The sequence below is a fragment of the Acanthisitta chloris genome, unplaced genomic scaffold, assembly GCF_000695815.1.
Source record: "Acanthisitta chloris isolate BGI_N310 unplaced genomic scaffold, ASM69581v1 scaffold8295, whole genome shotgun sequence".
Taxonomy (NCBI): domain Eukaryota; kingdom Metazoa; phylum Chordata; class Aves; order Passeriformes; family Acanthisittidae; genus Acanthisitta; species Acanthisitta chloris.
This window is the reverse complement of record NW_008675317.1, coordinates 33407-48313: the sequence shown is the minus strand read 5'-3', so window position 1 is coordinate 48313 and position 14907 is coordinate 33407. Positions and strand designations below refer to the sequence as shown.

The 14907-nt window shown below is 40.2% G+C and overlaps 1 protein-coding gene across 1 annotated transcript in view; it reads left to right on the top strand.

The window, feature by feature from the left end:
- Positions 1 to 14907, top strand: part of ABCB7 (ATP-binding cassette, sub-family B (MDR/TAP), member 7) — a 33302-nt gene that overhangs the window by 1199 nt on the left and 17196 nt on the right. The window contains exons 2-3 of the mRNA XM_009075699.1: positions 86 to 172; positions 4897 to 5016. Coding sequence (XP_009073947.1) covers positions 107 to 172; positions 4897 to 5016 — 186 coding nt within the window. The 5' untranslated portion in view covers positions 86 to 106. The remainder of the gene's footprint in view (positions 1 to 85; positions 173 to 4896; positions 5017 to 14907) is intronic.

Here is a 14907-nt window from a genome sequence, read left to right as displayed (position 1 = left end):
AAGAGGCCAGTAGTTCTTTTTTCTGGTGGCTTTTACATGCCTCTTTCCTGAGGTTCTTGCAAACTGACTCTTCATTCTCACACAGATTCTGCTGGGATGGCGACTGATGGAGAAGAGAATGTGTTGGCATGGCCATGCAGGTGGAGGCCTTCACACAGATCCAAAGCAAGGGGTAAAACACTGCTTAATTCCTAGTGCTTGTTAAATTAAAAATGCTGTCAGCTTTCCAGAAAAATAGCCCCAAAACCGTAAGACCTCAAGCAGCAATTTGTGCAAAGCTGTGTCAGTGGATATGTGAATACTGTAGTGGTGTAGCTATTGGTTAATTGTCTGTGTAGACTTGATAGCTCTTAGATCACCAAATGTTTGTAATAACTGTGTTGAAGGGCTAAATTTGGTTTACTAAAAATAAAATTTTAGTGTTACAGACCCCTTTGAAATTGCCCTGTGTTACATTAGGTTCTTCTGCTGAAGTTTGAATTTTTTGAAGTTTGTATTTGAAGTTTGAATCTTTTGATTCTTTAAAAAGTATGTTCCACTGTAATTTATTGTTGTTTGCTCATCTTGTTTGTGACTGGTACTTCCCTGTGACTTGACATTAAGGATAGTAGAAATCAGTTTGTTAGTGCATCAGTCAGTAAAATCACACTCAAAATGGGAGGGGAGAGAAGTACTTAAACTGTGTCTTTTTATTGAATTTAATGTTAATGCAGCTGATAAATTTTGACTGTATTTATATTCAGGAAGGACACATTAAAGTAACAATGATGGTATGTAAGGAGATAGTGGAAGGTTGCTATGAGGTTTCCACACAACCTTCTCTTCTCCAGGCTGAACAGCCCCAACTTTCTCAGCCTGTCTCCGTATAGGGAAGGTGCTCCAGTCCTCTTATCAGCTTCATGGCCCTATTCTGAACTGGCTCCAACAGCAAGTCGAGATGATGTTAGGATTGTCCAAGAGAAAACAGCAAGAACTAGCCATAAAACAGGTGGAATGCATGAAGAGTGCAAAAACACCTCAGAATAAGATTGGGTGCAAAAGCCAGGAGGTTCCCAGGAAACACGGAGGGAAGGAAATCTGATGTTCCAAGTGCAATTCTTGTGTTTTATGTGTCCATGCACTTGTATTCACTGTGTAAAAGTACCAGCACCCCATTTACTACATTTTTTTCCCCTAGGATTATGCTTTTAGGAGAACTGCAGGGGAGATACATGTCAGCTATATTATACCTTTCTCTTTTCCCGGGGTTGTTTTTTGGGTTTTTTTTCCTCACAAGCCAGCCTGTTCATTCTGAAACTGACTTTGGGAGTGATGTTTTAAATTGCCCCTTTTATAGCAACTTCAGAGCTGAATACTAAGGATGAAGACAGAGTGAAGGTCACGTTACCTTCATCTCACATGTAACTAGGAGAGCAGCTTACACATCTGGTTTTTTACCAAATAACTTCTACTTGCAGCAGTAGGTGATGTGCTGGGTACTGAAAACGAAACCAGTAGTGTTCTTTACCAGCTTTGGAGGTTTTTTGTGTATTAGTTTTTTGTACACAGAATAGACAGGAATGAAGACTGTAGCATGGACCTCTTGCTAAGCAGATTTAGTTTTTATGGAAAGACTGATGGTCAGGATGGAGCCCTGATAATTAGACTTTACCTGCCACCATTTCACTCATTAATCTTTAGTCATCACTTGCCTTCTGTGGAGGGAGTTTGAAGACAGAAGACTCAGTACTTTTTGTCCCAAAGTTTGGAAGAAAATTCAAGGTGCTGGTTTGATATTTATTGAAGCTGATAGAGCAATGGAAGTAAGAATCCTGCCTCCTTCCTCTCCTTGGGGTTTTGCTCCTGAAGTCACAGTATGGTCAGCCAGGAAGCCAGTGGGAAGTGATGGAGGTGAAAAATAGCATGCCCAAATGGTGGGAACAGCTCTCCTTTCCCAAACAGCTCCTGCTGCTTCCCCCCCAGCAAGCTGCACATCATGGACTGAAGCAATCCAAATGCTCTAACAAAAAGAAAATCCTGTTCTCAGCCTTGCTTTTTTTTCCTCATGCTACTGAATTTGTAGATTTATCTGACTGTACTGAGACAAAACCCTGCAACAAACACCTGAACAGTTTTCTGCCACTTCCCTAAACTGAATCAGTTCATCAAGGTGTATCTTGTGCTCCAGAGGTGGTGAGAGAAATGGGCTGTGCTGGTACAATTGAGGGCTGCAAAGAGAGGAGAAAGCAGGGGAGGAAGCAAACTGTTAGTGGTTTGGAGAATAACCTTGTGCAGATGCAAGACAGCTCGTGCTAGTACAATAAAGGGGATGTTACAGCTTCCTGAGTGAGCACACAGAACTGGGTCTTTTGTCTTCATCAGCAATGACAGCTTAAATGCAAGTCAACCTACCATTTTCTTCCATCATGCTTCTGATAGCTCATCATCCTGGCATAGGCTTCATCCCCTAAGTGACAGGGTCAGCCCAGTGAATGCTTTGCAGTGCTCAATAACCTTGGAGATTGTGAAGAGGAATCACGGCTTTCTTTTTTTTCTCCTCTTTAGGTATTTTAAAAGGTCCAGAAACTGGATAGGATGGGGAGAGGGCCAGGAACATGGCAATGCTTATTCCTTTGCCAATAGTCTTCAGTATTTGGTAGTGTGTTTTAAAAACATGCTGCATTCAGCAAGAGGAAAGTACTCTTCTTCTTTGCTATATTAGATTTATAATGCTTTTCCTTCCATCCCTGTAGAAACAGACCTTGAATGAAAATGTAAAACATTACTGCCATTTAAAAGGAGGTAAAATAAATGCATCTCTTAACCTTTTTATGTACCTCAGAGAATCAGAAAAGGGCCTGAGTCCATTGAGCAGATTGCTCATTTGAATTCTTAATGTTGCCACTTGCATATTTAAACAATTTTTAACTCATGTTTCTGTACAACAGGAACATCTATTTCATGGTAAACTTTGATGTAATATGTGTGCATTTTGCATCCTTTGATATTGCTTCTTGTTCCTTTGCAAGGCCTTTGGCAACTGCCTGGCTGCCTTGTGACTTTTTTCTAAATGGATTTATTTCTGTCACTGTTCAGAGCCGTGAAAAAAGGAAATAGATTCCTTGTTTGCAGCCAGTGTATTTTGTTCCTTTTAATAGCTTTTCTGTGCGAAGTCTGACTAGCCAATAGCAACATACAGAACTGCTCTGATTGCACCAGGATCTTTTGTGTTAGTGATACCAGTTTTTTTAACTTCCTTTAAACCTGTGTGTGGTGATCAAAGATATTTCCCAAATGTTTGAACTGCTTTTTATGCATATCCTTGGCTCAAATGGAAAGATACCTCCGTCTCCTGAGTGAGTAGGATATAACAGAAGCATTTCTGCATCCTCTCTTCACTTACAAATCTTCCACATGTCCATGTTTTAAAAGTTGTTTGAATTGTGCTTATCCTGTGTAATGCTCCAATACATTTGCAATTGTTGACAAAGTGCCACCTCTCATCCCCTTTGGTTTTCTTTGAAGCTGTGACTAGAGACACTGAGATGAATTTCCTGGTGCTTTTAAAAGCTTGCATTTAGAGGATTGGCTTCCCTGGTTGCCTCAGCAATTTTACCTTTTAACAGACCTCTCCTTTCTTGCTTATTCGCCCTGGGCCTTAACAGAGAATTGCTGTTCTAATTTGGTTTACCCTCAAAGTTGAGGACGGAGCACTGAAAAGGCACAGTCTAGTCAGGGAAACATTCAAATACATTGTAAACCTTTTTTCTACTGACCTCTGTCATGAAGAGTCATCTTTAAAAGGTGTGCACCAACTTTTTGTTTCCTCCCTCCTCCAGACTACAAAATATTGCCTGAAATGGAGAGATTAGCTGCCGTTGCTGCCCTCCCTTCAGTTTTAGATAACCCTCATGTCTTTCAAGTTAACCTCAGGGGAGCCAACCCAGAAAAAGGAGTTGTTGGTACTTGTGCTGTGTGTTACAGCATGGTTTAGGCTGCAGATAATTTAGCTTGGGAGTTTGGTGGAATATGTCTTAAGTGTCAGTGCTATAGACATCTATCCATCTGTGTTTCTGTAAAAAAACTCAACAACCAAACACAAGAACAGCAAAACAATCCCAAAGCAAAACTTAAAATAAATCCCAACCAAAAAGCTTAATATTTTTTCCAGATGGCTTATTAACTGGATTGTGCTCTTATTTAGAGCAAAATTTGAGGTTTGCAGAAGAACCCATTTGAAGAAGTCAAAATTGGTGTAATTGATGTAATCTGCTAAGCCAACGTGTGGCCATCTGCCTCCAGAAGCCTAAGATTACTCAGCCTCAGGGAATGTGCTTCAAACTCCTTAGGTTTACTGTAGACTTTCAGACTTCCTCTTTGCCTTAGTTTTCTTTTTTGTTCCTTCATTATTTTATTAAATTTTTTTGCATTTCTCTCATATTGTTTCTAAGCTACTTGAAAACATCTTTCAAAAAAAAAAAGAAGTACCAAGCCCTTGCATTTTGTACAGAAATCTGGAGAGGAGAAAAGAAGGGTCATTTTATTTGTTCTGTGAAGTATTTCAAATGCGAAAATGAAGAATGTAGAAATTTTTCAAATGTAGAAGAGAAGTATTTCAGTATGGTGATTTGTGGCTTTCTGTGTTCCCATTACATCCAGCTAAACCTGTCCTCTGGAGGACACCTGAGTTAAGAACAACTCATCTGCTTTAACATCATGTCATGAATATAAACCTAAAAACATAGAGCTTGAAGTTGTAATAGGCTGTCCTGGCGTCAAACGTTGTGAAGTGTCTGTTTCCTTTCAAATCAAATACACAAGTGATCCAAGTGTATCAAATTCTTTCTTATTTGTACTGTTATTTTGCTTCCCAAGGTCTCTTTATAATGCAATGCCTCTGTTTGTTCTTTCCAACAGCTGAAAGAGGTAGATGCCAAGAAGATCATCAGAGCAATGCTGGCCTATGTGTGGCCCAAAGACAGGCCTGACCTGCGAGCCAGAGTAGCCATATCTCTGGGGTTTTTGGCAAGTGCCAAGGTAAGAACAGCTCCTTTGTTGTACTGTCTGAGTTACTTTTCATCTGTACAAGAAATCATTTTCTTTTTTACTCTTTAAGGGCTTTTACACTCTTAAGGTGGTTTTTATTTTTCCTGTGTGATGAGCATACAGGATTAGAAATAATGGCTTGGGGTTTTGAACTGGGTGTGCCTGCAAGTGATGTGTGTGTGGTTAGGAAGATGATGATGATGACAAGAATTTTTCTTTCCATTGCTCCCATTAGTTTAGCCCAGGATTTTCCATTGCCGATTAATCGTTTACCTCAGAAGTCGTAGGAGATGGGAGTTAAAGGTTCCTTACAGATCTTCTCTTGTGTGGTGCTGGATCTGTTGTACAGGATTTTTTCAAGGCTCTGTGCCCATTCTCAGTCCTGAACTTGTGCAATGTGGTGGTACCTACTCACAGCTCTTGGTGTGCTGTGAAGAAGGGAATTTGAGCTCCAGTCTTTTCTTGGTATTTCCCTGTGAGATGGCAGTGGAATTTTGTTGTTTCAGAGACTCCTCTAGTGTCCTAATATGAAAGAAGCTGTGTAACTTATTTTTTGTATTGAAGAACCATGATTTCATTCAAATTATTTTACTTGTAGCCTTGATTATGTCTTGGAGGGTTGCTCTTACCTCACACAATGAAATAGAGGTATATGTATGTACTACATATCTATCTATTTGTATACACACACACATATATATACACTTCACCATATACATATTATTTAACTCTTGCCTTCCACAAATTCAGTATTTATTTGCTCTTGGAAAGAATTTGTCATGCAAAAGCTTTCTGCAGATCAATGGAGGATAGACATCAAACCTCACAGAAATAGTTGACATGAGCAAATGTCAACTTTGTGCAAAAAAATATTTTGCCTTTTTTTAATATTGGGTTGCAAAATATTGGGAGTATGTTTTGTGAATTCCCTTGAGACACAGAGTTCACTGGGTTGCTTCTAAGTATGGCAATTTTTCCCAAACATAAAGCTAATATTATTGTCCTGCTGGGGTAAGCTGGAGGAAGTCCTGCTTGGCAATGAGGTTTAGCACTTAGCCAGTTGCACTGGCAACTTTTTAACACACAGCACCATTGCCATGGTGTGGAAAGAGAGAAGAAACAAATTTCAGCTATGTAGGTGCTAAAAGAGGAGCATTTGGGAGAGAAATGGGTGATTTGGATGGAAGGGGAATGAGCAGTCATTTGGTCTACAACTCTGTTTATCTCTCAGATGCTTGTGAGTACTGTCTGCAGTAGATATTTGGGGTTGTGCTGCTGTTCAGGACGTTGCTGATAATACAGGTGATGACATGTAGCATGTGACATATCTGTACCAGTGAACTCACAACCTTTTTGTGTGCAAAATATACAGCAATGCTTTACATGACCCTTACAAACTGTGGGAAACTGCTCAAAATGCAGATGCCTTGAGGTTTTGTGATTTAGAGCTACCAGGTGGATATCAAAATTCTTCTTTTTAAAGCCTCTTATTAGTCTTATTAGTAATGTTAATAATAATAATTTGAAGACAGTTTTTAAACACTTGTAGTATTTTTTTCCTCTCCCCACTTCTCTAATTTGTACTGTTGTATGAATATGATGAAGAACATGAATCCAGCCTCTAATCCTGCATATGGCAGCACTGTACTTTGCCTGGTAATGTTTCAAGCAGCTTCCTGGGGTGTTATGAAAACAAGACTGATAACCACGATACCTGACTCTTGCAAATAGCTCTATATTTGGCATGAAACAGGGCTATTATATATCTACTGGGAGAGAGAGAGAGATGTTTCCCCATCAGAAAATCAGACACTAAATTGGTCTTTGGAGAGGTAACTGGATGTTTGGATCTCTGAAGTGTTCTCTTAAGTTTCCCACTTCAGATTTGTACAAGGCAGCCTGGAAGCTCTGATGTCCAGAGCACATTCCCAGAAGCCAAGCAGAAAACCTATTGAGCTTTGCCCAGGTGTTAGGAGATGCTTGTTAAAGCAGAAGTGTTTTGTGAGAATGTTTGCTTTGGCAAACAAGGATTTCATTGGGAAAACACACAGCAAACTCTCTATGGAAAACATGTATTATGACTGGCTGGGGGCGAAAAATTTCATGGATCTCTTCTAGCTAGCCTTTGCTACAGGCCTTTGTTTTGTACTGTCACGTCTGCTTTTCTTCTACAGCAATCTAAAGGTCACTTTGTACTAGAGAAGCTTAAGTATAAAGTAGCTTACCTATAGTTTTCCTGGACCATGTGTAATGCTGAGCAGTTTCCTCGTTATCCCATTTGGGAGCCCTTTGTTCTGTTTGAGGTTAATTACAATGTACTTCATAGACCACACAAGCAGTTTGTTAAGTTTTTCTGCTCTATAGTTGTGTCAGCACAAGAACACCAATGTGGCTTTCCCCTCACTGCAGCCCTGGCCTGATTTCTTTGTTCACAATGGAACAAAGTGACTCCTGTGCCTGAAAGAATCACATCCTCATTGTGGATTTTGTCTAAAGGCTGCTCATTCTGAGGGGGTTTCATAGAGAACTATATCATCATGATGGCAGCTACTAGTCACTTTCCCCAATGAAAAATGCTTTTGTCATCCTTTTGGCCAGTTTTTTCTGTTTGACAAAAGACTTTCTGGTTTTATACCTCTGTATTTGTAAAGTTAAGTTGCCAATTAGAAGACAGAGGCTGTGGGGTGGCTTCAGTTGTATTCTGTGAAAACTCCAAGGAATCACAGAGAACAGAATCAGGGTAGAAGGGGCCACAGTGGATCATCTGATCCCACCTTCCTGCTCAAGCAGGGCCACCCCAGAGCACATGGTACAGGATCTCCAGTGAGGGAGAATCCATGACCTCTCTGGGCAATCTGTTCCAGTACTCAGTCACTGTGCAAGAAAGTTCTTCCTGGTATTCAGGTGGAACTTCCTGTGCATCAGTTTCTGCCTGTTGCCTCTTGTTTTATTGGTTTCCATCACTGAGCAGAGCCTGATCCATCCTCTTGGCACCCACTTCAGATACATTGCTGAGGGCTCTCAGTAGTCTCTTCTCGAGGCACAACAGGCCCAATTCCCTCAGCCTTTTCTTGTAAGTGAGGTGCTCCAGTCTCTTCATCATCTTTCCTGCCCTTCACTGGATCTGCTCCAGGAGCTCCATTTCCCTCTTGTCCTGAGGAGACCAGAACTCCACACAGTACTCCAGATGTGCCTCACAAGGCCTAAGTAGAGGAGCAGGATCACCTCCCTGACCTGCTGGCAACACTTTTCTTGCTGCATCCCAGGATTCCACTGGCCTTCTTGGCCCCCAGAGCACACTGCTGGCTCATGGACAGCTTGTTGCCCACCAGGACCCCCAGGTCCTTCTTTGCAGAGCTACTATCCATCTGGTCAGTGCCCAACCTGTACTGGTGCTTGGGGTTATTTCTCCCCAGGTGCAGGACCTGCACTTGCCCAAAACTAGGTAGGTTATGAAATTCTCAGCTGCAGGAAAAAAATATTGGGAGTTCACACCCTGTTTGATTTGGTTACTTACCCACTAACCAGCTGGAGATCAGAACTCCTTGTCCTGCTGCTTGAGAAATAATTTGTCTCTTTAAATCTTCTGGTTCAGTAACATTCAGAACAAAAGCCAGTGTGTGTGCAGCTGCTGAGGAGCCTGCAGTTACAATCTGTCTTCACTCCTTTTGTGGGGCCCAGTTGCCTGTCATTGAACAAATTATTGTGATTTTTGGTTCCTTTTTGTCTCCGTATAACCTCTGGTGATATTGTAAGCCTTCAAAGTGAGCTGTTAGTGTGGCTTTTATGACAGGATGGAGTCTGCTCTAGGGCTAGAAAGGTCTTGTTTTTCTTGCAAGATTTGTTGTATTATTATGACACACTTTAAATTTTTACCTTAAATATTTATAGCCTATTTAGACTTGTGTGTCATCTGAAAAATGCAAGAGGAAGGCAGGTGAGAGGAGTAACTGTGCTCAGGTTCTATATACCTGTTTTTCCTTTTTCCATGTTCTCTCTCCCATTTTCTGTATGGTATGTATAACAAATGCTTCCTTACTTTTCTGTTTCTTACCTTCTTCTGTTGCACAAGAAGAAAAAGTACTTATGCTGCTGAGGAGCTGCATTGAACACATGAAGATGACAAAATCACTTGTCGCCTGTGTCAGCCTGGAATGGTTTTTGGCCTCATGGTCACAGACCAGGCATGTGTTATTCATGAGCCAGAGAAGTCTTTCAGATGATCTGCATTTCTACTGACTGCTAATTCCCTGAGTCGCAGGAACAAAAATGGTTTGGCTGAAGAGGCAGGACACAAGGGTTGAATAGCAAATTTTGTCTGCCTGCAATGATAACAATATCTATCAGATCAGAGAAGGATGTACCTGTGATCTTGGTGTTTGAGCCCTTTCTGGGGGCTCAGATGCAGTTAAATAATGACGTTAAACCTCTGGAAACTGTTCACTTTCCAAGAAGTTTCAGATGAAAAGTATTTTAAATGAGAGGAGGTTTTTATAGGGAAAAAAAAATCTATTTCAGGTCATCATTAAATTTGAAGAAAGCATGAAGTCAGGTACTTCTTCCCTCATCTGCACCACATTTTGTAGCTTCTTTAGCAGCCTTGCCTCCACAAGAGATGGAGTTTTCTGTTTGTATCTCCAGAAATGGAGTTGTTGCATGTGTTGGTCCAGAGATAAAAATTATATATATTGATACAGAACTAGATTAAGTAATCTTTATGTCAACATTTCTCATTGAATTATTGGCAAAAGAAGAGTTCATTGGGGACCAGTTTTACCTTGCGGGGGCTCAGCCTGTCACTAATTCATCATCTTTATTAAACAAGAAACACTGGGAAGAGCAGAATGAAAGATAAGGCTGTTTACCGTAAAAGTGGTGTGGTCCCATGGGGGAATAAAGATGGGGCTGCATTGTCAGCTTAAAACAGTGCAGTCATTATAAAGAATGTTTAAGCTCATTCGTGCTGATGCATTGCAGTGCAATGTGCTGTTAACTGTGGGCAAGTGAGTTGGGATGACTTCATGGGTGCTCTATTTGCTTTCCAATAATTTCAGCCATGGATAAGCTATTAATTCAAACCCAGAAATAGAAAATGTACAAATTCCTATTAAAGGAGTCTTCTTAATGGGAATTGTTATCAAGCTTTCAGGCATTAGGCAGAGGAGGGAAGCCTGGATAAGATATATTGTGTAAGACAATTGTTTCTCATGGTAGATTTTCATAGGCTGCCAAGGTGTACCTAAAGCTTTTTGTTCTGTACCAGCAAATGTAAAGAGAGAGGTGTGAGTTTTTGCAGGAGGATGAGATTTTGTTTCCATTACTGTGATCTCATTGACTTAACAAATGGAGTGGGAAAGGCCTAATAATGGCCTCTCATTTCTTGCTATAAACTTTGTAGGATTAACTTTTTTTCCTTTTTAAATGACTGGAGAGAAGAGTGTCCTGATTGCTAATGAAATGCTGCCTTGTTCTTATTCAAGCTTTACCCTCCAGGAGTCAGAACAACTATAACCTGAGACCAGGCTTTAAATTTCATTTAAAACTCTATCGGGGAAAATTATATTGATGTAAAAGAAGACATTTCTGCAAAATTGTAGGCTGTTACTGCTTAAATTAATTGTGAGTGGAGAACAGGAGTTTAAAGAATATATCTCTTCTCTTTAAATGGCCTTTGAAATACATCTGTAGTTCTATTTCAAAACTACCTGTAGTGTAACATAGTCTAGTGAAGAATAAAATCCCTGCAGACAGATTTGGGAGAATCTGCAGGAAATCAAGGCAATCTGCATTACAATATTCTGCTTTTCTCCTGAGAAGTCTCTCCCAGGAAATCTTGCACTTTGTCATGTTGGTTGTCACTGGAACACACATGGTAGGAGATTTGTCTTTACTGAGAACAAAATGCCACCCCAAAATCAGAGTTTCAGTAACTCAGAAGGCAAGGTGGGAGTTGTTTGTTATGCTGGGGAAGGGAGAGGAGATTGGAGATTTTTACAGTTCCCATCTTTTAAGAGCAGACCTCATGCTGAAGGACGTTCAGGTTGCACTGAGGGCTATTTCAGAAGAGTGTTGGAAGTGGCTCCTCATCTTTCAACCTCTTTTTAGTCACAGTCTAACCAGTAATAACCTTACCTATCCCTCAGATCTCATCTGTATCCTCTCAGTTGTTGTCTAGATTATGCTGTATTGAGAATTTTGAGGTCGCGTGGGGGTTTTTTGGGGTTTTTTTGTTTGTTTGTTTGTGGGATTTTTTAGTGTATTTCACAGGGGAGAAATGGGGGAAGAATAGAAAACGGATTCCTTCCTATTGACATTTATATCTTTTGCCTAAAGCACTGTCGAAAAAAAACTTCAAATTGTTATTGATCCTATAGTTTACAAAAGTATTTTCCAAACTCCAGTTACCCCTCTTGGGAAAGTTCCTGTCTTCCACTATTTGCCTCTGGGGATATTGGATACTGGGATAGTTACTAGAATTTTTAAAAGCCTGTCTTCCCACTTGAGTTTGGACTGAAGTTGTAAGGGACTTTACCACTCCTTTCACTCAAAACTTAGTTTTATTCACTTAATTTACAGTTTTTTAGCTCTGATAGATATACCTAAAGACAATTGAGAACCAAGTAGGTATCCAAAACATTTGGTGGAGAGATCTGAAATATTTGTCTCAATCTGGTTTGTGTTTTTGTTTCTTCTCATGTAAAATCATTTGTCATCTGCGCACAATTTTTTTCCAAATACTGATAAAAAAACCCTCAGCTTTTAGCAAAGTCATCTCACTGTGAAGTATTTTAACATCTGCTGTGACTGTAAGATTGTAGGTTATCACGTACTTGTTGAACTGCTAAAAAACTTGAGACCTTTTTTTCAGATCCTGATGGTTAGGTTTGAATTAATGAATTCTATTAATTATATGAAGTTTGTCAGTAAATTGTCTTTCACATTGTTATGAATGAGTGATGAAACATGAACAAAACTGAAGAATTTTATGTTTTCTTCAAGATTTTCAGTATTTTCTTGTGCCACGCTTGTGCAAATAGGAAGTCCTAAAGTTGGTGTGTTTACATATCCAGTTGAGTTTTGCATGTTACAAGAGATGTGTTTGGGTTTGGCTGCTCTTACCAAAACGTGCAGTGTGTCGCAGGCAGAGTGGGAGCTTCAAAGTTTGAAAAGTGCCATCCAAGGTGTGCAGCTGCTCGCAGGGTGGCAGTGAGACTGGCAGTGTTTGGGGCAGCTGCAGTGAGTGGTCCTGTATTGCCATTCAGCTCTTGATAACCAGCTGGTAAGCGCCAGCTCCTGTCTGGTTTGTATGGGGAGTGAGTTCTAAATATAATACCCCTCTGTTCTAAATTCCTAATTACTTCATTTACCCCTTCTCTGGCTTCTGCAGGAGAAATAGGATACTGTTTGGCATCAGTTACAGTAGAAACAGGTAAAACTGGAGCCATTTTTTAGTAGATTAATTTTCCTGTTTTCTCCAGAAAATCTATTTGGAGTTTTGCAGGATGAAATGACCAAACATTCCTGTTAGGCGATTGTCAAAGTTTTCCTTTAGGGATATCGTATCCTAAAATATTTTCTTCATGGTTTGAGATTACAAATGTGTTTGAGGTCATTCATTTTATCCCAGGTAGCCATAAACAGACTTTGGCAGTATGACATATAATACTTTCTCCATTAAGTCCTGTTAAATGGACCCTTTTTCTTTTAAAATTTAAGTTGCATTTTTAGCATCTGTGGGGATGATTAAAGACATTTGGACTCCTGTATCAATTAGAAAGTTCAAAGGTTGTTTTCTGCCTGCTACAGGCAAGTAGATCTGGGCTCTATCCTCATCAGACCGTTGATAGGTCATTGATAGGTGATAACCAAAGTTCATCCAGTGCTTAGTGGTTTTATTCCTTTTTTTGTTTCTGTTATCTCAAGAGGATTAGGGGTGTGTGTTTTCTGTTTTTCCTGTGGAGGATTTTTGTTATTTGTGTTTCCCCCTTGTTGTACTACTTTGACTAAGTCTGCTGTTACTGCAGTGGGTTGTTCCCTCAGGGCTGCATGGGGAATGCCTAAAGTTACTGCCATCCTCCACGGCTCATTTCACTGTTCCTGAAAGTGAATAGGGGGATTGGATCTCTCTTTTGTCTCGGGTGGGGTATGTTTAAAAGTCTTCACCCAACGTTCAGGAGGTCTCTGTATTTCAATTTTTAGACTCCTCTCAATACCCTGAGTTTGTTCCCCAAAATGAGTTTCCCAGCCCATTTCCCTTGCATGGTTTATTATATCATGCAAAAGTCCTGCCCACATGGGGATAGGTTGTCTTGGGGCTTGGGGATCTTGTAACTCTTCATTATGCCTTAAGTCCCTTCTAATTTCATCTTTTTGCCCCATTAAGTAAGTTTTTAACATTGTTGGAGCTCCTCTCAGTGAAGGTGTTAATGGGTATGGAGGCTGGTTTTCCTCTTTCCATAACATCTATTCCTCCTGCCCAATAAGCAATCCTGCTGGTTATTGAATGGGGTTGATTTGTAGGCTCAGGTCCTGGACTAGACTCCTGGCCCCCAGTATCCATCAGCTTCATTTCCATCCAGCAATATTCTGTCCCCCCCCTCCCCTGAGAGGCTCACTCTCCATGAATACGCAGTTTCTGACTCCCCTGGGTTTCCCAGATTTGCCAGTTGCAGGGGGTCCCAGGGTGTAGTTCTGACTTCATTCCTCCTCTGACCTCGATGAGGTCCTTTGGGAACCTCAGTTTTAATTATAGGTCTAGTTTTTAGTTCTGGAAGTTCCTCCACTTTAGGAGCTAGAGGTCTAATTGTTTCATCAAAGTCCCATTCTTCCTCATCAGCATTCTCATCAGGACTTTACCAAATATCACCATCCCAATCCTCAGGGGATACTATTAATTATGGCATTTTTCCAGCATCCAGAGGATTGGGGGCTTAAAGTCAATTCTAATTTTTCTTCCAAGGTTTTTTTCTTTCCCTTGGATTCTATTAATTGTTGTTTTAGTCGGTCATTTTGATACTGTAAAGACAGTTCTACATATTTTGTTTCCTTTATTTCTTCTCTCAGATTATTTCTTTCTTTTATAATTTCTTCTCTCTACTGCCATGCAGCCTTTAAGCATAATCCAAATACATGACAGATAATATCTGTTCCTTTTTTATCTTTCAGTGGTCTCTGTTTTTTATCTAATTTCTCTTGTATCCTTTCCCACTCATACCAATTTTCCACTGACCAAGGATCATCAGTGTCAATGTGTATACTGTGCCTTCGTAAATATTCTGTTAAGTCTGTTTCTCAAAATTATTTGCCATCCTGCTGACTGTGCCAATTTGTTGCAGGCAGAGTGGGACCTTCAGACAGTTTGTTAGAAGCTCCCGTTGAGTCCCGAGGTGCAGAAAGGACCCCCTTGCTTTCTAAACTCCTCCTCAGAGAGGAGCCTGGTGCAGCTGGATCCAATCTTAGCCCCAGACTTTTATGTCTAAGGGATTATACAGGTGTAATTGAACCTCTGTACACCTTTGTCCCGCAGGGATTAAGGATGGCAAACCAGATATATTTATAGAAATATGTATGATTTATTATGGGAATGATTAGACAAAAAGGTTTTAATCAGAATTATTTGCTACACAGCATAGAAGCTATAACAACTATTATGATACAGTGCACTATAAAGCAATATTGAAGCAATGTTGAAGCAATTGTATTAAAGCTAGCAAAAACAATTATTAAGTAAATATTGATGTTGCTCACCCATACCAGGGACTGTGAGCAAATCTCTTCTGCTCAGCCTCGAGGAGTAACCTTGAGGGACATTCCCACTCAAGGGAGGAATCCTCCTCATACATACACTCCAAGAAGAGATATGTTAGAAGACCTTACCCTTAA